Raw genomic sequence first — 21,865 nt, 5'->3', positions numbered from 1 at the left:
TCCTAAGTGGAAAGCCAAGCAGAACGCTGGCTCAGCAAAACCTCTTTAGTTTTTACTCAGGATGACTTTAAGCAATAATCAGATTTTACCCACATTGGCTTCTGAGCGCTGGGATGGTGAGATTTTTCTTCTTCACTGTTGAACAATTCTGAGCAGGATTTGAGATTCCTCCTACCTTTAGGGGAGGGCATAGTAAAAGTTTGTCTAGAGTTGACCATTATGGGCATCACAGCCTACCAGTCACTGCTTCTCTCGTTTATGCCCATCACGATTTTCCCTTCTCATATGGGGCACTGGAAGGTGGGCTTTCCCCAGAGAAATTACAAAGCAGCCAGTATGCAGATAGTTCTGTGACGTAACACAAGTCATAAAGACAAAGCATGTTCCACACTGTATCCTGTTCTCACGTTAAAACTTAACATAAACTAGCTGGTGAGATTAAGACCCATAAGCTTTGTGACACCACGCTTTCCCAGCAACCATTTACTAAGTTCTTGCATTCACAGGTAAAAGTGAACACATTTGAATGAAAGGAGCATTGTAACAGGTAAATGGCCACTATAAAACCAAATAAAAATCCTACATGCCTTTTAGTTTTTAATTTTTATAAGCTTATTTATTTAATTTGGCAGAGACAGAGACAGTGTAAGTGGGCGAGGGGCAGAGAGAAAGAGAGAGTCCCAAGCAGGCTGCTAGCACAGAGTCTGTTGCAGGGCTCGAATTCATGAAACTGTGAGATCATGACCTGAGCCAAAACTAAGAGTCAAACGCTTAACTGACTGAGCCACCCAGGTGCCCCCCTACATGCTTTAAAATTATTTTTCAGTTAATTAATTTATTTTGAGAGACAGAGAGACAGGGAACGAGAGAGAGAGAGAGAGAGAGAGAGAGAGAGAGAGTAGTACAAGCAGGGGAGGGGCAGAGAGAAGGAGAGACGTGTGCCAGTGCAGCCCCTGATGCGGGCTCGAAGTCACACACTGAGATCATGACCCGAGCTGAGCTCAAGAGTCAGATGTTTAACCAATAGCGCCACCCAGACGTCCCACCACCCCCTATATGCTTTTTAAAGATTGCCAGAGAATCCTTGGGACATGCACCCTTTTTAATTTATTTACCAATCCAAACAGTAACAGTAACTTACACATATTGAGTACTTGCTTTGTGCCAGGCACTATTCTAAGTGTTTTCCAACCCTGTGGGGTAGATACAATTGTTTTCTCCATTTTATAGAGGAAGAAGATGGGGCACAGAGAGGTTCAGTCATGGAAGGTCATGTGCAGCCACTAAGTGAGAGGCTCCTGTGCCACCGTCTTAACCACTATGCTCACTGCTTCTCCTGTGAGCATATTCACTTCGTTGCTACGGTTACTCTGCCTTGCCCCCCTTCAATCTATGGCCTGTCTTTCCTTAACGTGTTACACTGTGTCGGTTAAGATTTCTCCATTGCAGGTTGGTCTGGATCAGACTGCTGTACAAACTAAAACCCGTCCCGATTTACCTTAGGTGGGTCCAAGAACGATTCCCTTGGCCTTGATAAATTTTGACTTGAAGGCCAGGCCTTCTTTTCTCTGAGGTGTGATGAGAAAACAATGATTTTGAGTTGCTGCCTGGGTATTTCACAGTATGATAACCCCCGCTCATGCCCAGAGGCTGGATGGTTTTCAAGGACCAGAGCTTAGGATACTCACCCCAAATTCCCACTTTGCTTTTCCTGGGGGCACCATTTAAAATAACCACTTGAGAGCTGAGCACACAAAATTTTAGTGACCTCTGTGCCAACCACCTTATGAATAGTAGGTGCTCGTTACCCTGCTCTCTACATCCTGTTCATTCACTCGTGACCGGGGACAAATGCCTGCCCTTCCCTTGGTTCATTGTGTGCACCCCCACCCCCGTTTCTGGGATCTGTAATAAATCTTGTGTCACTACTTCCTTTGTGTGCATGTACCGAAACTGCACCTTTAATGAAAACGGCCCTGAGGTGAGAGCTCGGTGGAGAGCGGGCTACCTGCCTACAGTGCCCTGTGTGAGTGGCTTGTGCCTCCTCATTATGACCTCCTCAGCAGGTCATGAGCCGCATATTCTTTTTTTTTTTAATGTTTATTTATTTTTGAGAGACAGAAGGACAGAGTATGAGCAGGGAAGGGGCAGAGAAAGAGGGAGACACAGAATCCAAAGCAGGCTCCAGGCTCTGAGCTGTCAGCACAAAGCCCAACATGGGGCTCGAACTCATGAAGTGTGAGGTCATGACCTGAACCTAAATCGGATGCTTAACCGACTGAGCCACCCAGATGCCCCATAAACTGCATATTCTTGACTTAATACACCAGCTCTGGGTCCCCCAACACAGGATGGTGTCACTTTCCCTCATCTAGTACCTGGTGCTACTTTTACACTTCCACATTCTTGTAGATGGTCAACATGAAGCAGGAACTTGTAGTGGCTGGATTGCCAAGGATCTCAAAACCACACTAGGTAATGTCTCATTCTGAGACTCACCGATCCCCTAAAGGGCTATGCAAGGAAGTTCACTTATATAGATCAGTATGGCAGCCCCAGTGTGGAGAATGGACTGAGGGAGGCAAAACTGGAGGCCAAGGGGTCAGTTAGAAAGCTTCTGGAGAACTCTATCTAGGAGACTGGTAGTTTGAGTCAGGGGGGTGGAACACAATAGACAGGGCTCCTGGTTGTGATTGGCTATGGGGTATAAGGGAGAGGGAAGAACTGAGGACAACGGCTAGTGTTGGGTTGGGGAAACAGGGAGGTTTCATTCATGGAGGACAGAGACACACAGAGAGAGAACAGATGTAGGGAGGAAAGAGTATAGTTGACTATAAGGTGGGGCGTCCAATGTATGCATCAGGGATAGAGATAACAAGTGTGGAAGCTGTCAGCACATGGATGGAAATTCAAGCTTTTGAGAATGTATCAGGCCAGAAGGAATCCTAGGGCAGAACCTTGAGGAAAAACATTTAAGACTTGAACAAAGGGGTAGAGGAGCCCGAAAAAGAAACTGAAGCCTGGGCAGAGAGTGGAGGGCAAGCCCAGAAGGTGCACAGTCAGGGAAATTGGCACAGAGAGTTCTGGTAGGAAGATGTGGCCAACAGGGTCAAATGTTAGGGAGGAATTGAGTAACAGAAGGACTGGAAATGTGCGTTGACTTTAGTGACACCAAAGTTGGGAGTGACCAGGCTGAGAGCAGTTTAGGTGGAGCAGTGGAGGCCACAGTTGACTTAGGAGGTGAGAAACTGGCGAACATAAATATTTGACTCTAAAGAGGAGGAGAGATGATGTGAACATAGAGCCGGGGACATATAGAGCTCTGTATCTACAACTATTTCCACACCTATCATTTTCTTTTTCAGAGTCAAGAGTCTTGAGTCTATTTAACTACTAAAGGGAAGGAGTAGAGAGGGAGAGGTTGAACCTTAAGAGAGAAGTGAGACTAAGGAAAGGGGATGTTTGGAGGAAGTGAGATCCGTGACTGGTGGATGCAGGTAGCTGCCTTGACAAGAAGAGGGACACGTCTTCTACTGAACCAGACAGGAGGGAGCAGAGATGAGAATGGTGAGTTTCCAGATGTGGTGGTGGGAAGGGTTCCTACCTGGTGTTTCTGCTTCTTCAGTCAGGTTGAGGGTGAGCCCGTTTGCTGCTGATGACAGGGGCAGACCTGGCGGTGTAAAAGGTTTAAGGAAAGAACAGAAAGCTTCAGTTGGATGCTGGGGAGGATGAAGAAAAAAGCTGGCAGAGGAAACCACAAAAGATTTGCACAGAGGATTGGGGACAGGGGTGACTGGACACCATGGGTTTAAAAAAAATTTTTTTTAATGTTTATTTATTTCTGAGAGAGAGAGAGACAGAGTGTGAGCGAGGGAGGGGCAGAGAGAGAGGGAGACGCAGAATCCAAAGCAGAGTCCAAGCTCTGAGCTGTCAGCACAGAACCCGACGAGGGGCTCAAACCCACGAGTTGTGAGATCATGACCTGAGTCAAAGTTGGATACTTAACTGACTGAGCCGCCCAGGTGCCCCTGGACACCAATGGGTTTAGATCCACAGTGCATCCTTCAGTAGCGGGACTTTCTCTGCTGAGATTGGCTGCCAGGGTGTGGGCACAGGGAGGCAGGACAGCTGCATTCTTTTTTTTTTTTTTTCTTTTTAATGTTTCTTTTTGACACTGAGAGAGACAGAGCATGAGCGGGGAGAGGCAGACAGAGAGGGAGACACAGAATCCGAAGCAGGCTCCAGGCTCTGAGCTGTCAGCACAGAGCCTGATGCGGGGCTGGAACTCACGACCGCGAGATCATGACCTGAGCCGGAGTCGGATGCTCAGCTGACTGAGCCACCCAGGCGCCCCAGGACAGCTGCATTCTAGTCTTAGGATTCTTAAAGTCTGAGGAGCTTATTGTTCCTGGAGAGGAACACTAACCACCATTGGTGTTTATTTATCGTTTAATCTATTTACCTCATAAACCTACTTAAGCAAAATTGTTTAAACATTTAAACACGGTTTGTATACCCAATAAATCAAAACCTACCTATTTTACAAATCAAATTATTTAAACATTTCCTGTAAACTTAAAACCTCCTACATATTTTGATAGGATCACCAGTAATATATTAATTTCTCTAAAAGCATGATTTTGGTAAACCACACACATCTTACAAGGACCATGAAATTTATTACACCTATACTATGTGTATACACATATTATAAAAATGGGTTTGTAGACCCAAGAGATGGACACTATCTCAGTTCAGACCAATTTCTGAATTTAGATAATCCCAAAGAACATTATCTCAGGGCAGATGAAGTTTTATATGATTAATCAATGAATGATTGGCTGGGACCTGGGAACTGGAGCATCTTCTGAAATGACTAAAATTTGGGGCGCCTGGGTGGCTCAGTCGGTTGAGCGTCCATCCAACTTTGGCTCAGGTCATGATCTCACGGTTCATGAGTTTGAGCCCTGCATGGGGCTCTGTGCTGACAGCTCAGAGCCTGGAGCCTACTTTGGGTTCTGTGTCTCCCTCTCTCTCTCTGACCCTCCCCCACTCTCACTCTGTGTCTGTGTCTCTCTCTCTCAAAAATAAACATTAAAAAAATTTTTTTTAAATTAAATAAAGTGACTAAAATCTGAGCCAGTGTTTACCTTGTATACCATGGGAATTTCTTAAACCCATGCTTTTTCCATGTGATTTGTGTGTTGTAACTGGATGCCTTTATTTTATTTTTAAATTAAATTAAATTAAATTAAATTAAATTAAATTATTTTATTTTATAATACATTAAAAAAATCTTTTTTTAACATTTACTTATTTTGAGAGAGAGACAGAGTGCGAGTGGGGAAGGGGCAGAGAGAGAGGGAGACACAGAATGTGAAGCAGGCTGCAGGCTCTGAGCTGTCAGCACAGAGCTTGACATAGGCTCGGACTCACAAACCACGAGATTATGACCTGAGCCGAAATCGTGCGCTTAACCGACTGAGCCACTCAGGCGCCCCAATACATTTAGATGTTTATTTATCTTAGAGAGAGAGAGAGAGAGAGAGAGAGAGAGAGCGAGCGCAGAGGAGGGGCGGAGAGAGAGGGAGGCAGGAGACAGAGAATCCCAAGCAGGCTCTGTGATGTCAGTGCAGAGCCCAACACTGGGCTTGAACTCACAAATCTCCAAGTCATGACCTGAGCCGAAACCAAAAGTTGGCTGCTTAATCAATCGAACCACCCAGATGCCCCAGGATGCCTTTCCTTTAGATGATGCCATCTTTTTTTTTTTTTTTAATTTTTTCAACATTTATTTATTTTTGAGAGACAGAGACAGAGCATGAGCAGGGGAGGGGCAGAGAGAGAGGGAGTCACAGAAGCTGATGCAGGTTCCAGTCTCTGAGCTGTCAGCACAGAGCCTGATGTGGGGCTTGAACCCACAAACCGTGAGATCATGACCCGGACCGAAGTCAGACACTTTACTGACTGAGCCACCCAGGCGCCCCTAGATGATGCCATCTTAAAACTTAATGACTAGGATATTTCAAAAATGTCCATGTTCCCTGCAGATGTTCCAAAAATGCCCATGCCCTGATCCCTGGAGCCTCTGAATTATGTTTCATAGCAAAAGGGACATTTTCATATGTAATTAAGGTTATTTATTTATTTATACTTTGAGAGAGAGAGAGTGAGCAAATGAGGGAGAGGAGCAGAGAGAGAATCTTTTTCTAAATTAAAAAAAAATTTTTTAATTTTAGAGAGAGAGTGAGCAAGTGAGTGGGGAAGGGGCAGAGAAAGAGAGAGAGAGAGAGAGAGAGAGAGAGAGAGAGAGAGAGAGAGAATCTGCACTCAGCGCAGAGCCTGAGGCACAGGGCTTGATGCACAGGGCTCCAACCCAGGACCATGAGATCATGACCATGCGATCTTGACCTGAACTGAAATCAAGAGTCGGATGCTTAACTGACTGAGCCACCCAGATGTCTCATGTAATTAAGGTCAAAAGAGGAAGATTAGCCTGGATTATCTGGGCAGGCCCAATCGAATCACATGAGCACTTAAAATCAGAGAAATTTCTCCACTGAAGTCAGAGACTTCTGACTCTCAGAAGGATAGGTCAGAGAGATTCAAAGTGTGAGAAGGACTTGGACTGACATTGCTGGCCTAAAGATGGTGGGTGCCAGGGATCTCAGTCCTACAGCCATAAGGAACTGAATTCTAAATGCTCTTGAAAGTGGATTCTTCCCCTTCAGCAGGGAAGGCAGCCCTTGCTTTCACCCTTATGAAACCCCAAGTAGAGAAGCCAGTCATGCTCTGCTGGACTCTGACCTACAGAAAACTGTGAGATAATAAATAGGTGTTGTGTCAAGCTGCTGAAGTTGTTATATAGCAATAGAAAACCAACACAGTAACTTCCCTGCCATTATTTACGAATTTATGTAGCCCATTTGCACGTTCAAAAACATCTAGTTGTTTTTCCTCAATATCCAGTCTCCTCTTTTTCCACATTATAAAACTCATGATGTTTAGCTCAGCATGGCTGTCTGGAATAAAGACTCGATTTCCTAGCCTCTCTCCTTGGCCTGGTGTGGCCAGGTGTGCCTAAATTCTAGCCAATGAGATGTAATCAGCATGTTGGGGGCAACTTTCAGAAGGCTTCTATAAAGGAAGGTGGTGTGCTCTTTCTTCCTTCCTGCTTCCTGGGGGGCTGTAAGGCTAATGTAATGGCTGGCGTGCAAGGAGCCATCTTGGGCCATGATATGGCATGCTAACGATGGTAGAACAGCACGAAGGGAAACTTGGCTGCAATCATCATAAAACTGTGATCCAGCCCTACTCTTTATTTGTGAATTCTTCTATGTGAGACAGAAATAATCTTCTTTGTTGGTTAACCCGTTATTATTTTGGGTTTGCTGTTACTGCAATCTCATTGAAATTAGTTTGGTGACATAGAGGCTCCCTTTCCCAAGAAATGAAGGATCAAATTTGAGCTGTGAGCAGTTATCTTTTGGACGTTTGACTAATTCATCATCTTGCAACACACTGTTGGGCTCCCTTTCTTCCTGGTTGTGATATATGACCAGATGGTGCCAATCAGTCTCCTCCATTCTTGATACAGTTCCAACTTTTTCTGGAATCACTCACAGCTCTATGTGTCCACCCTTCCCTACTTATACAGATAAAGAAAAATAAGTATACTTTACGAAGAGATAAAATACTCACTATATTTACACTCTTCTACTTATCAGAATTAGCTAAATATATATGATTATATTTGTTCTTCTTCATTTGATAAATTAACTATCTTTTTGCACATTTTATAGTGACTTTTTCCCTTTTAAATATCACTACAGAGTCATGGGTTTTAAAAATTCACCTTGTTCCAATTAACTGTATTATTTTCCTTTCGATGATCAAATGGTCACAGCATGTCAAGGGGTGGGAGAATTTGAAAATGGATTCCTTTGCCTTTTTGGCTCTACCCGATACAGTTTAAAAAGTATCCTTGCTTTTTGTCATTAACAACATGTTCCAGGCATAGAGTTATTTAAGAGATGGAGTTCTGTTCTTTTTATTTTATTTATTTATTTATTTATTTATTTATTTATTTATTTATTTATTTATGACTTTTATTTTTTTTAAAAAATTTTTTTTTTTTCAACGTTTATTTATTTTTGGGACAGAGAGAGACAGAGCATGAACGGGGGAGGGGCAGAGAGAGAGGGAGGCACAGAATCGGAAACAGGCTCCAGGCTCTGAGCCATCAGCCCAGAGCCCGACGCGGGGCTCGAACTCACGGACCGCGAGATCGTGACCTGGCTGAAGTCGGACGCTCAACCGACTGCGCCACCCAGGCGCCCCGATGACTTTTATTTTTAAGTAATCTCTACACCCAATGTGGGGCTCTAAACTGCAACCCCTAGATCAAGGGTCACACGTTCTACCAACTGAGCAAGCCAGGCGCCCCGCCCCAAGTTCTTTTAAAGGTGAATCGTATTTGAGGCAAAGATCCAGGTGCTCAGAATGCATGTCAGATTTTTTCTAATATTGTTTCTAGGCTACTTTAGTGACAGATTTTGAAAAAGTTACTTCTTTTGAAAGCCACACATCCGCGTTGGTGTTTCCTATGTAATTTAAGCATTACTAATTTCCTTTTGTATTTGACTCAAATATACAATTTTACATTTCTCTTCTCTAAACATACCTGCTTGTATCCTGTAACCCCTGATCCAAATTGTAAATGGCATCTTGTCTCTTCAGGGCTCCTGTGGTTTCTCAGACTGTCATTCTCTAGTTGCTTTACTGATAGGTTTATCCATGCTGGGAGAATGGGACAGCGTGCGGTAAGACATAGAGATTTTATAACACTGGCAGGAGAGTGGCTGAAGGGATGAATCATAGCATCTAAGACAATAGGAAGTTTAAGAAGGAGGACAAAACAGCACAAATCAGGAGAAAGAAGAGAGGCTAGGACTAGTTTGGGACAGGTACAGTGAAGGTAGCTGAGAGAGCTGGGAGGGTGGCGGTGGCGGTCAGAATGTGGAGTCGTTGAAGTTCAGATCACAAAGGTTCTAGGAGGTGGCTGCGTCATTGACGTGTGTCATGCTTGGAGATCAATACTTGCCCACGTGTGACTGTCTACCCCTACCTCCAGCTGTCCAAGGAAGCTCAGCACACCCACTCTTGGCTGCAGCAAACACACACACCCCACGTCTTAGGTGGGGAGGTGAGGGCCAGAGTCCATCGGGGACCTTGCACAGATGGATGCCCAGATTCGCTGTCTGCTGGCTGCCCCAGTGTACATGAAAAGTGTGTACCATGTTCAGTCTGGGCACATGGCCTTCCTGCCCCACCAGCCACAGGCTCTGGGCTGTCCTGTGGTCCTCCCCACACTTCTGCTGGTCGCTAAGCCTCCTGCCCTAGCCCACACTGTGCTGGCTCGGCTTCTGACTCTGCTGGCCAAGATCCGTGATGCTGGCACACCTCATAGGAAGGAGCCTGCAGGGTACACTGAGGCTGGTCCATCTGGGTCCCTGTGGGGGGGCCTGTCAGGCTCACCTGTGCCACCTGTCCCCAAATAGCACTGAGCAGAAGGCTGGGGGTGGAGGAACAGGAAGAACAGAGTCTGCAAAGTAGCACAGGCCTTGCCACCTGCCGTACCTTGCAGGCACAAAGAGACGCAGTGGGAGGATGGGGGTGGGAGGGTAGGTGAGGGGGGCCAAGTCCCCAGACACCACAGCTCTACTCTTCACCTTGGGTGTTAGGCACAGGGTTCCATGCAAGAAGGTGGAATACAGGCAGCCACAGGGAGCCTCTCTCCTACTCCAAAGATGCTGCTTCTGGGGCAGGAGAGGGCAGAGGGCAGAAGGCAGGGGTTAGATTCCAGTCCTTGAAAGGCCTGAACCCTTAGAGTGGGAAAATGAGGAAGCCTGAGAAGCTTGAGTATTTCCAGCCCCCTAGTAGGTTCCCCCGACGCAGGCGCAGGGACACTCGGTCCCCAGGGTCCAGGGGCAGTAACACAGAGCTGGTGGCTGCCTCTCGGGTCACATCAGGGTCGTTGGCAAAGGCTGAGATGACGGGCCACGTGTTCAGCATCAGGCTCACCTGGTGAGATGAGCCCAGTTAGCACTTCTCCCTTTATCCCAAGATCCCCCACTTGCCCGAGGGCTTCTTCTTTTCTCCAGCTCCCAAGGGATACTCTGCAATCCTGGGAACTTGGGGCTCAGCACACGCTCAGTGGGGGGCTGAGGGATGGCCAGGGTTGGACTCAGTACCTCCTCCACACTCTCTGCTAGACAGGTCCTTTCCTCTCTTCCTCCTGCCAGCCGCACCACCCCCACCCAAGGACACCGTCAAGGGAGGGACTGCCTAGGAGTCAGCAGGACTCTACTTATTCCCTCTCCCTTCCCTCCCCTCCTGAGCCAGGACAGGGCCCCAGTACACAGGTCACCTGGACAGTCTGGCGGTTGTACACCTTCACCACATGGAACCGGAAGCTATAGACACCACGAACAGGGGCCACAAAAGAGCCCGAGGCCCGGTCAAAGCCACCACCCTCATTCACCAGGACCTGTGGGAAGCAGACTCTGCTGAGTGGGGATTGAGGGAAACTACTGGCTTATGGGACAGGGCAGTGAGTAAGGAAAAGAAGGGGTGGCAGGTAGATAAGAATAGGAGGAATGCACAGATTCACAAGAAATGAGAACGGGCAAGGAGGAGTGTGGGTAGGGGTGTAGGGAAGGGAGACAGGCAGCAGGGCAGAGGAGCGGAGGAGCACCTAGTCACATCACAGCAGGGGGGTTTTCCTTAAGAGCCAAGTGGGTTTGAGTAGTTGATTTCAGGTCATTACACGTCCCCTGGACAAGGGTAGGGGAATTACCTGGTCAAAGTAGATGGCCCCACTGGTGCCATTGCTGATCTCCCCTGCTGGCTCGTGGTGGTGGCTTCGGACTGCAGCAAATGCCACTCTTCCTGGGGGGGCCTCTCCCAGGGCTGCTCCCCCAGGCCCCCCTGCAGCAGCTCGGCCAGGCTCACACACCACCAGGCATTCCCCCTCCAGGAGGACAGGCTCTGCCCCCTCTTGGGCCCACCCATTCCCTAGGGTCAGAAGTATCAGGGCCAAGGGCAGCCTGGGGCTGGGTGGGAGTCTTGGTCGCCAGTGTCGCTTTGCTCCCGGCATGGCTGAGTTGTTCTGTGACCCACAAGTCTTCCTGTCTTGTCCCCTCTTGCCGCTCCTTTCAGTTCCTGCTTCCCCCGGGGCTCTCACCACCCCTCACCCTGCTCCTCAGGCCCCTCTCTGGGTCTCACTGTTAACCTGGTCTCAGCATCTCCCTCTCCATACCTCTCTGTACCCCACGACTCTGTCCTGCCTCTCTCTCCTGCTGTCACTGCAGTTCCCTCCTCCTTGGCAGGGCACGAAGTGACAGCAGTTGGGCGCTAGGAGGCAGAGGAGGGATGAAGCAGAGAGACAGAAGGGCTACAGCCAGAACCCAGGGCAGCCCCTCTGGAGAGCACTGAAGGCTGGATCTGGGACCATAGAGAACTTGGTGTGTAAAAGTGTACATGTGCCTGTGAGAATGTGTGAGAGCCTGTAGGTGTATGCCGGTGAGCGTGCATCTATGCGCCAGACAGCTCGTACAGCCCCTCCTTTTCCTCATTCCTCTCCTCTTAAAATCCCTCACTAGTCAACAGCCCTCTCAGTGGCCCCTTTCCGCCATTAGATGAAAGCGGGTGACCTTGTCTTTCCCCTACGATCGTGGTGGAAAGTGCTTGGGCCAACCGTGTCAGTATCTTGTGACCGTGGGCCAGTCTCTTTCTCTCCTTGATCTTCCACATCTTCATCCGAAGGGATCCTCTTCACCTCCAGCTCTCAATGAGTGGTTCCTCTCTCCCGAGAAACAACTGCGCAGAACGAGCGAGAACCCAGATTTACCGGGAGAGGTGAACCCATCAGGCAGGCTTGGAAGCTGAGGACAAGCGAACCCCGGGCGAGTGGGCGGGGCCGGGAGGCGGGCCGGGGGCGGGTCAGGGAGGGTCCCGGCGGCAGGCGCGCGCTAGGGCCCGGAGCCCGCCCTGCGCCGGGTGGGGCCTGGCTGACTCCGCCCCGGGCCAGGAAGTGACTCAAAAAACTGTTCGAGATGTGGCGAAGACAGGTCCCCGTTGGGTGAGGACTTCGGGAAGGCCCGCCCAGTTTCGGGCTCCCAGCCCTTCTCCGCTGGGCCTGGGGCGCGGGTGAAGCTGGGGCCTGCAGGCACCGAGAGGCGCCCGCTGTACTGAGGCCGAAGCAGGCGGCCAAGGCGGGTAGGCGCGCTCTGCCCCGTGCCCCGGCGGCGGGAGCCGAGCCGGAGGCCCCTGTGCTGAGCGCGGCCGGGGGAAGGGCGCCGGGGGCGGTGGCAGCTGGCGGCTGTGGGCGGGACCCGGCTTGACCCCTGGGCCCCGGGTGGGGCCTTGGCGCTACCTAGAAGAGCGGCGGACGGCGGAGGGAGGGGGAGAGGTGGGAGGGGCTAGAACCTTGGAAATGGCAGACCAGGGACTCCAGAGGACATCCCAGTTCAAGCCCTGGTGCGGATTCATCTTTAAGAGGCCGTCTTGGACGCGGAGACTGCAGAGATCCTGAGGAGAGGGACTCTTTTGTCATCTATCCACTTCTGGCTTCCAGACCGATCTGGAGCCCCCACTCTTCCTGCTTAGGGCTGTGGTCAGCCTTTTCCAAAGGCCAGATGCCCATCCCCAGTAGGCAGCCTTGTTTGCCCATGACTTCCTCTCCTGAGAGAAGACCTGGTTCCGGATAATCTGACATTCTCTTCCTACCCCCAGGATGGACCCAGGTTGTTTACTAGATCGGTATCGCGACCTGTTGATAGCTGGTGTAGGGTGGGAGACCCAAGATTTGGGTTAAGGGGACAAGGAGGCTCTGAGCTGCCTTCCCTCCTTCCAGGGCTGGGTGGCCAAGCAGCCATGCCCACCTGGGGGGCTGGCTCCCCGTCCCCTGACCGCTTTGCCGTGTCTGCGGAGGCTGAGGACAAGGTGCGGGAGCAGCAACCCTACGTGGAGCGCATCTTCAGCGTGGGGATGAGTGTCCTCCCAAAGGACTGTCCTGAAAACCCTCACATCTGGCTGCAGCTGGAGGGCCCCAAGGAGAACGCCAGCAGAGCCAAGGTGAACACCCCTCTCTGACCCTTTGGGGAACAATGTCTCCCTCCCCTACAGGGAGGCAGAGCCCAGGAGGGGCCGCTGGGGAGGAGCTCCACTCACTCCTTGGTTGTCTTACTGGCAACCTCAGTGACTGTCATCTTTTGAGGGACTTTGCAAATCTGTATTTTTCTGGAGTTTTGGCTTCATTTGAGCTATGTTGAGCCAGGTTCTGCCAGGACTTAGAGACAGGTGATTCCACTCAAATCAGTTGTGCTGTTTTTGAAGACTAGAGATAATCCGGTTGGGCAAGCAGGCCCCACCAAGGAATTCACTGGGGGATGGGAAGCCAGGCCCCATTGCTTCCTGCCGTCAGAGGTTCTAGTACAGCTCCACTTACCTCATGGGGTGGCCTCATGACCGAGTCTCCCTTTCCTTATCTATGAAATGTGAATAATAGCAGTATCCACTTCATTGGACTTATTGTGAATGAGATAAAGCATGAGTCCAGCAAAAGTTAGCAAATGACAGTCCTTGTGATGGAAATCTACAACACACGTACGCACGCATACATATTTAGCACGAATACATATTTACAGAGATGGCCTTGTGATCAGTTTATTATAATAATATCTTAAGTTGAGTCAGGTTCTAAGTGGAAATATTAGCCGTAGCCCTATCAGCTGAAAAGGGAAAAGAAGTGAGATTCTTGATCCCTTTTTAACCCTCACCTTTGTCAGGCTCTGTGGGGCTCCATTTCTCTGCCCAGGCATCCTGGAACTCAGGGATGGGGTGGTGGTGGTGTGCAATGGGCCTGAAGAGGCTACTGGGCCATGTAGAATTCCAGAAGTCTCCTTTTTTCCTATCCCCTATCCCTATTCCTCCCCCAGGAGTTCCTGAAGGGTCTCTGCAGCCCAGAGTTGCAGAATGAAATCCACTACCCACCCAAACTGCACTGCATCTTCCTGGGAGCCCAGGGCTTCTTCCTTGATTGTCTGGTCTGGAGCACATCAGCCCACCTGGTGCCTGGGCTGCCCGGCTCGCTAATGGTCAGTGGCCTGACTGAGGCCTTCGTCATGGCTCAGAGCAGAGTGGAGGAGCTGGTGGAGCGGCTGAGCTGGGACTTTCAGCCAGGGCGATCCCCCAGAGTCTCTCAGTGTGCTGGAGTGCTGCAAGACTTCTCCGCCCTGCTGCAGCCCTATGGGGATGTCCACAGAGAGGCCCTGCTACAGCTGCCCCTGGCTGTCCAGGAGGAACTGTTGAGTCTGGTGCAGGAGGCATCCAGAGGGCAGGGGCCCCATGCAATACCCCCCTGGGTGGGGGGGAGCCCGGGCCCACTGGGTGCTCAGTACCAGGGAGTCAGAGCTCTCTCGAGTGAAGGCAGGGAGTCCCTGCACACTGGACCTACAAGGTGGCAAGAGTCAAGGGGAGAGAGACATGTTATGGAGAAGGAGGGAGGGAAGCAGGGTGGTCCCAGGGAGATGGATTTGGGGTGGAAGGAGCTGTCTGGGCAAGAGGCCTGGGAGAAAGAAGGGGCCTTCAGATCACAGCCAGGAGGAGGAGAGGCAGGGCAGGTAGGGCCCCTGACAGGAAAGGGCCTGGGGAAGGAGGGGGTGCCTCAGGACAGAGGACGGTTCTGTGTCCAGAGTGAGCCTCCTGGTGCCCAGGGTTCCTGTCCGAGGGCAGCTCAGCCCCGGGGAGCCTCCCTCCTCCAGCGGTTACACAATGGGAAGGCCTCACCTCCAAGGGTGCCTAGCCCTCCACCTGCACCCGAACCCCCGTGGCACTGCGGAGACCGAGGAGACAGGGGAGACAAGCAGCAGGTCGTGGCTCGAGGCCGTGGGTCTCCGTGGAAACGAGGTACCCGTGGGGGCAACTTGGTGACTGGCACGCAGCGTTTCCAGGAGGCCCTGCAGGACCCTTTCACCCTGTGCCTTGCCAATGTGCCTGGCCAGCCAGACCTCCGTCACATTGTCATTGATGGCAGCAATGTGGCCATGGTGTGAGTACCTGGTGGGCCTGAGGATCCCGGGGAGGGGGATGATATGAACAGTTTTATGGACCTTGGGGACACATGCTGAGAGGCCCCGTCTCTGGGGCCCTAGAGCGCTGACCCCTTCCCACTGCAGGCATGGCCTCCAACACTACTTCTCCAGCCGGGGCATTGCCATTGCTGTGCAGTACTTCTGGGACCGGGGCCACCGTGACATAACTGTCTTTGTGCCTCAGTGGCGCTTCAGTAAGGATGCCAAGGTCAGAGGTGAGTTGGGCACGATGTTTTGTAACCCGGGATAGGCCCCGCTTCAACTTGAGGATAACCCCATTGTGCTCCTCTGTTTCTCTAGAGGGCCACTTCCTGCAAAAGCTATACTCCCTCAGCCTGCTCTCTCTCACTCCCTCCCGAGTCATGGATGGCAAGAGGATCTCCTCCTACGATGATAGGTACTTGCTTCTCTCCTGGCCCCAGTATTGAGATTCAAGAAGCACAGTGGGGGCAGCTGAGGCAGGGATGGAAGCCCCTGACCCTTTGTGCGGTCTCTAAGTCTGGGCAGCGGGAAAATGGCCAGTTATTCCTCCGCGTACCTGAATGAATCCAGGCCAGAGGAGATAGAAGGTAGACAACTGTGTTTGCCCATTCATTCATTTTTGATTCATCAGACTAAATGATGCCTTGTATTTATATAGTGCCTTACTGTCTAGAACATACTAGTTTAATGGGAAGCTGGGAAAGCTGGTGACATAAATAACTTCTTACAGCCCAAATTTCCAAACATGTAGTGAAATCCCCCTGGAAGTACCGGTGTAGCTGTTCAAAATAACAAAGGCAAAGGAAGAAACACAATGCGGCCATACTAAGATGATACAAAACGTGTTACAATAGGAACATCACTGGACTTAGAAGTTGAAGATCTGAATTTGAGCCCCAAGTTGTACCTACTCCTTGACTCTGACTACAGACCAGTCTCTTAACGGGTTAACCTCTTTGTCCCAGGGTCCTCTTCTATCTGTTCACCCTCCTTGTGAATATCAAAAGAAGCTAAGGTATGTGCTTGCCTCACTCAAGGTGCCAGGCAAGTGTACAGTGATAGTCCTTGACTTGTCAGGGACCCCCTCAACTATGGCAGTAGGTCTCATGTCTGTCACACAGAAATGCAGACATAGGGTAAGAGTGGTTACCTTTTTAAAAAATTTTTATATTTTGTTTTTGAGAGACAGAGACTGTGCGTGAGTGGGGGAGGTGCAGAGGGAGGGAGACACAGAATCCAAAGCAGGCGCCAGGCTCCGAGCTGTCGGTGCAGAGCCCGATGTGGGGCTTGAACTCATGAGCTGTGAGATCACGACCTAAGCTGAAGTCAGATGCTTAACCAACTGAACCACCCAGGCGCCCCAAGAGTGGTGGTTAACTCTTAACAAACAAAGGCTATACTACATGGCAAAGGCAAAGTGAGAAGTTAAAGCTGTCAAATTGTTTAAATAAAAAATCCAGGGCACATTCCCTCCCCAGGGTACACACATAGAGGGGGAAATGGGCAGATTTTAAAAGCCAATTATTTGCAATTACAAGTTCTTTATTCTCTAGGATTTTCAGTCTCAAAGAAAAAAATGAGTTTCCAAGCCACAGTGATTATATATTTTGTCTTTTCAAATACTTTTTTCTCCCTAACGAACAAATGGTATTCTGCAAAAAGGCAGTTCACTTTCTCCCAGTGCTCTTCTGTTTTATGTCTAGATTTCACAGATTATCCAAGACATGGAACATTTCCACACCAGCACTGACACAGAATTGAAACTGAAGAGCGAGTCAGTTGTAATGAATGTTAAAGGCACGTGTCTGTTATGTAGGTCCCAGTAGGCGGACAGCACAATATGAATTTGGAATTTTGTCTAGTTACAGTGAGTAGCAGAGTGGTGCATAGCATAGGCCTACTGAATGAATACTGCTGAGCAACAGAAGAAGTAACATGACAGTAAAATACCCTTAACCTGCAGATACCTTTTCTATTATCATATGATACCATGTACATTTGTATGTTGTCTCCTTCATGTGTTTCCCAGACAGAAACTCAGAACCAGTCATGTTACACCTAATGCTTATCACTCGTTCGCTGTTCACCACACTGTCTTTCCAATACTGCCTGCCCACTTAGCACCTAGCAGTAGGCACGTGGCCTGTAGAAGGAGGTGGGGGTGCTGGGAATTAGGGAAGGCCTGATTATTGATTTCAGAGCCCAAACAAACCATAAACCAAACACTATGGCATCTCGGAGGAAAGGGAGCCCCCTTCGGGTGGGGATTTTGTGGGAAGGGAGAGATTAGCAAGTTTTTTTGTTGATTGAGGATGTGGGCTGGGCTGGGCCCCAGCTTTTTGGTTTCTAAACCTGTTATAAAAGACCCCCACCCATTGCCTCAAGAGTCCTATCTCATCTTGTGGAATCAGAATTACTAAAGTGAGGCCCAGGCATCTCTTTTTTAAAAGTTCCCTGGTGATCCTGTTCATCCAGTGAGGTTTGGGAAGCACCTCTAGATGGAGGGAATCGTCTGAGAAGCATGGTGGCAGTCAGACAGCACAGGGCATGTTTGGAGAACAGGGTGTTATCTGATCATTGATTTTGCCAGAGTTGAGAGTACATTAGAGAATACCAGAAGAGATACGGCTGTACAGGTAGATTGAGCTGGGTTCTAGAAGGCCGTAGCTGCCAGCCCTGTGGACTTTATTCAGTAGATAAATGGCAAGGAGGGAAGAGTTTTGTTTGGGGGAAACGCGTGTTCTTTTAGGGGAGGGCAGGAGAGACTTGAGGGTGGTAAATGGCTGGGGTCAGGGCACCCCTTATCAGGAGGCTATGCGGTATCTCAGGTGCAATGTTCAAATAGTGAAGGGTAATGGTAGGACTGGAAAGGAAGGAGGCAGAGTGGAAGGCTCTTCAGAGGAAGAGCATGATGGATTTGTGACTGATGGGGGACGATGGAAGGAGACAGAGCTGGAGCCAGATCTCACAGTCTTTCATGAATGAGGCACAAAGTGTTGGGTGGAGGGTTGTGGTGGATAGAGGGGATGCTCTTGGGAGACCATGCGGATTTGTCTCTGTTTCCTCTCTTAACTATGGCACCTGAATCTGGCAGTCACCTAGTGACTGGGTCAAGGTGAGGTGGGGGGGTCAGATCTCCATGCCCAGAAGTGGGTCATGGAAGTCGATGATACTCTGGGGTTGGGGCCTTGGAGTATCCCAGAACGGCTGCCGTGGTTTTTGAGACAGGTTCATGGTGAAGCTGGCTGAAGAGACCGACGGGGTCATTGTCTCCAATGACCAGTTCCGGGACCTGGCGGAGGAGTCTGAGAAGTGGATGGCGATCATCAGGGAGCGGTGAGGGAACCCTCCCCTGAGAACAGGGCGCATACTCGGACCTTTCTCTAAACCAGTTCTGTTCTGCCATCGGGTGAAGACTCTGGGAAGGGGCTTGATATTGCCTTGAAGGATACGGTGGCCAGTAATTTTCTGGTGGTGCTGATCTCAGCTGTCTGGGAGGTTCTTAAGGGTCCCTTTGTGACCATACATTCTCTGTCCCCATCCAGCCTACTGCCCTTCACCTTTGTGGGAAACCTCTTCATGGTTCCTGATGATCCATTGGGGCGAAACGGCCCCACGCTGGATGAGTTCCTGAAGAAGCCAGTCAGGTAACACCCCAGCTTCTCCTAGACAGCCCCCAGCCCTGGGCCTCTGTCTGAAGGGCTTTGTGGACTTGGAGACTTGGGGGGAAGTGTGACCTCAATCTGGGCCAGCTTAATTCTTCAGTGGTTCAGGTTGCGGTGGGCTTGGCCGTATTTAACTGCTTTTCAGGGAATCCTGACATAGACCCTCCAGGCTGGGAGGGAAGCTTCCCCTGATCCATGTTTGGTGGATTATTTGGAACATGGTTGCTTTTACTTATAGCCAGTTGTATTTAGCACATCTGTGCCGAACCATGAAGTAAGTGGTCAATGTATTAGACTAAAACTAGATCATACCAGTGGCAGGGTTCATCTTCGTGGCTCCAAAGGAAATGTCCTCCCCTTCAGAAGTGGGTTGATACTGCCGCTCAGTGGTCATCTTGGGGAACTTCAGGACCATTCCCCACCTCCCCCCTCCCTCCAAGCCAGGAATAGGCCAGGCAGTTAACTGGGATGCCCCCTGGGCTCTAACTTCCCTCCGTGATGCTCATCAGCTTTTTTTCTGTTTCTTCCCAGGGCTCAGGGGTCTTCTAAGGCTCAGCATCCTTCCAGGGCTTTCACAGAACACGGTCATCAGCAGCAGGGGAGAGAAGAGGAGGAAAAAGGCGGTGGTGGCATTCGGAAGACTCGGGAGACAGAGCGGCTCCGGCGCCAGCTGCTGGAGGTGTTTTGGGGCCAGGATCACAAGGTGGACTTCATCCTGCAGCGGGAGCCATACTGCCGGGACATCAACCAGCTCTCGGAGGCCCTACTGAGCCTCAATTTTTGAGTCTCACCTGTCCGAGTGGCTGCTATACTGTCAGCTCCAGCCTCACCCAGCTCAGCATTTTCTGTGAGGGTCCTTGTGCTGCTCAGATCCTGACCTAGACTCACTCTGAGTTGGTGCGACTTGATCTCATCTGGAGTCAGGACCTCAAATAGCCCTCAGGAGGTTCTGCTCAGCCTTAACTTCTCAACCTTGCCATAGCACAGGGTTTCTGTAGGGAGTGGGGGCTGCTGGGAAGAGTAGGTCCTGGAGATTGGGACTGCTAGCTCCTCCTTCAAATTGAGTTGGGGATGGAGACGGGGGTGGGGAACGAAGAGCAGGTGGCAAGAAAGCTAAGCCTTTCCTTGCCCTGGCTTTGGCAGGTCAGAGGACAGGTTGCTTCCTAGGCCTGGCTGGGAAGGGGGATGCTGGGCCCTGGGGAGGCTAGTGTTATGGGGTCTGGGTCACAGTGGGGCAGCAGGGAGCTGGTGAAGGCAGAGGGAGACTTGGCTTCCGGTCTCAGCTATGCCTGTCTGTGACCTTGATTGAGCTGCTTGGCCTTTACTTCTGTGTATAAATCAGGAGCAAAAATGCCAGCTGGGAAGAGAAATGAGAATGTGGGGGAAAGCTCCTTGGAGGAAAGGTACTTGCATCAAGTCTCAGGTGTGTCTGTCTGTGGCTGCACAGGCTTCCTAACCAAAACCTCACTGTCAGAGAGCTGAGGATCCTCAGTCCCCAGGGCCCGTGCCCTAGATTTTAACACTGCGTCCTCAGTATAATGTGCCCTATCATGGCTGCGTCCCTTTTGGGCAACCCCCCCAAATCCACATTTATAAAACAGTTAATTAGGGGTGGCTGTTTGCATTACCAAAATACTCTCAGGGTTCCTATAAATGGCAGCTCTCCTGTTGCATTCAAGTGTTTGTTTACAGATTAACGAATGTGTCAGAAAGTCCCCGTTGAGATGCACTTGCTGAAGTGTTGAGTGTTCGCCAAACTGATGAAGCCATGCTCTGTCTGCAGTGACAATGTTAATGTGATCTGACCCCAGCATTTTCTCTACAGAACACATTTACTGCATAAAGTGAGGCCCCCTTCTGCTCTGTGTGCATGTGTATGGGGATGGAAGGGTTTATAGAGGTGGTATTGAGATGAACCAATTATCTGGAAAATGAAAACCAAAGGGTCCAAGTCAGAAGGCACCTGACTGGCCACCAGATCGACCACTGTCATCCTGATTCCTACATCCTGTCCTTTATCTGCTTCAAGTCCTCCTGTGCCAGAAAATTGACTACTCCAAGGTTGCACATTTCATCTGTGGACAGTATTGGTTGCAGCCCCCAAATATGCTTTTCTGTTACATCTACCTTTGGGTGGGTCATTCTCTCAGGAACAATACAGAGCCCGTCAACTTCCTGAAGAGTCCAAGACCAGATAAAGAAGTAGGACAAGTGCCCCTGGATTCTGTGCTGTCCAGGCTCTGCAGCAAGTCCCTGGACATGGTTCTTTTATGGCTGTGGACATCTCCCTGAGTGGCACACAGCGAGTTAAGTACTGCCATCTCCGTTCTTCATTCCAGCAATTAGTGTTGGGGAGCTGGATGATGGAGAGTGTCTTCAGCTCTTCTCCCATTAGGGCTTTATAGCACTAGCCTGTGTGGACCTGACCTAGGGGCAGGTGTGTGGCAAAGAGGCTAGTTGTGGGGTAACGGACTCATAGACAACTCCTAGTCCTCTGGGAAGAAAGGAGATTGGGTAATCTGGCCCCAAACTGGGGGCTAGGGGGAACTACTTCTGGTCAAGGCGTGGCACACAATCAGGACAGTAGGCCAGAGGGACCCAACTGTCCTTTCGTGCTAGGGACTCTGGTTGCTTGAAGTCAGCCCAATCAGATGAGAGGCAAGTCCCAAGCTTCTTACAGGTGGGGATGCTGGCTTTGTCCTGCAGCTTCATGAACTAGGGCCAGCGGGATTGCTTTATTCATTCACTGCTGTTCAGTGACAGACTGAAGGCTGTCCTAGACTGAAGCCTTGTCTCTTCCTCTGCTGGCACCCTAACGGCACTGTGTGAACAAGTACACAGGGTGACCATAGAACCCACTGGAAATGGATGATCACTGCGCTCGTTTTCTGGTCTCTACCTTTATAATAACCTCATGCCCCAAATTTGTTACTGGCTCTTGGCAAGGGAGGGACCAAGAAGAGAGATGCCCAGTATAACTTTCAAAACCCCAACGTAGGGAAAAGAATCATCTGGCATTTCCTTAGAAATAAATTCCAGAAGAATCTAGGCCAAAGAGATGAA

The 21,865-nt window shown here is 50.0% G+C and overlaps 2 protein-coding genes across 6 annotated transcripts; one reads left to right on the top strand and one right to left on the bottom strand.

Moving 5' to 3' along the window:
* The first annotated feature begins 3,443 nt into the window (after nucleotides 1-3,443).
* Nucleotides 3,444-20,660, top strand: KHNYN (KH and NYN domain containing). 5 transcript variants are annotated; one of them, XM_086710035.1, is made up of 9 exons: nucleotides 3,444-3,567; nucleotides 6,649-6,651; nucleotides 12,917-13,137; nucleotides 14,001-15,112; nucleotides 15,240-15,370; nucleotides 15,456-15,552; nucleotides 18,366-18,473; nucleotides 18,683-18,784; nucleotides 19,334-20,660. In XM_086710035.1, the coding sequence occupies exons 1-9, from the start codon at nucleotides 3,459-3,461 to the stop codon at nucleotides 19,584-19,586; spliced, it is 2,136 nt and encodes a 711-aa protein (XP_086566161.1). In that variant the 5' UTR covers nucleotides 3,444-3,458; the 3' UTR covers nucleotides 19,587-20,660. The 5 variants fall into 5 exon arrangements, with proteins under 5 accessions (XP_086566161.1, XP_025775608.1, XP_086566158.1 ...); XM_025919823.2 differs by lacking the exons at nucleotides 3,444-3,567; nucleotides 6,649-6,651 and adding an exon at nucleotides 12,090-12,279; XM_086710032.1 differs by lacking the exons at nucleotides 3,444-3,567; nucleotides 6,649-6,651 and adding an exon at nucleotides 12,090-12,806.
* On the bottom strand, nucleotides 7,272-11,941 carry CBLN3 (cerebellin 3 precursor). Its single transcript, XM_025919705.2, has 3 exons — nucleotides 10,859-11,941; nucleotides 10,430-10,549; nucleotides 7,272-10,083 (listed from the first exon to the last, which is right to left on the bottom strand). Exons 1-3 carry the CDS (start codon nucleotides 11,156-11,158, stop codon nucleotides 9,886-9,888), a joined length of 618 nt encoding a protein of 205 aa, XP_025775490.1. The 5' UTR covers nucleotides 11,159-11,941; the 3' UTR covers nucleotides 7,272-9,885.
* Nucleotides 20,661-21,865: the final 1,205 nt, after the last annotated feature.

This window comes from Puma concolor, chromosome B3 (assembly GCF_028749965.1).
Source record: "Puma concolor isolate L17-30 chromosome B3, mPumCon1.1.hap2, whole genome shotgun sequence".
NCBI lineage: Eukaryota > Metazoa > Chordata > Mammalia > Carnivora > Felidae > Puma > Puma concolor.
This window is presented reverse-complemented; position numbering and strand designations above follow the sequence as displayed.

Coding starts and splice junctions, on each gene's coding strand:
- KHNYN (XM_086710035.1), top strand. CDS start 3,459: ATGTTTGGAGGAAGTGAGATCCGTGACTGGTGGATGCAGGTAGCTGCC. Junction 15,371..15,455: donor TAAGGATGCCAAGGTCAGAG/GTGAGTTGGGCA, acceptor CTGTTTCTCTAG/AGGGCCACTTCCTGCAAAAG. Junction 15,553..18,365: donor ATCTCCTCCTACGATGATAG/GTACTTGCTTCT, acceptor TTTTTGAGACAG/GTTCATGGTGAAGCTGGCTG.
- CBLN3 (XM_025919705.2), bottom strand. CDS start 11,158: ATGCCGGGAGCAAAGCGACACTGGCGACCAAGACTCCCACCCAGCCCC. Junction 10,550..10,858: donor GGGCCATCTACTTTGACCAG/GTAATTCCCCTA, acceptor TGCTTCCCACAG/GTCCTGGTGAATGAGGGTGG. Junction 10,084..10,429: donor ACAACCGCCAGACTGTCCAG/GTGACCTGTGTA, acceptor TCATCTCACCAG/GTGAGCCTGATGCTGAACAC.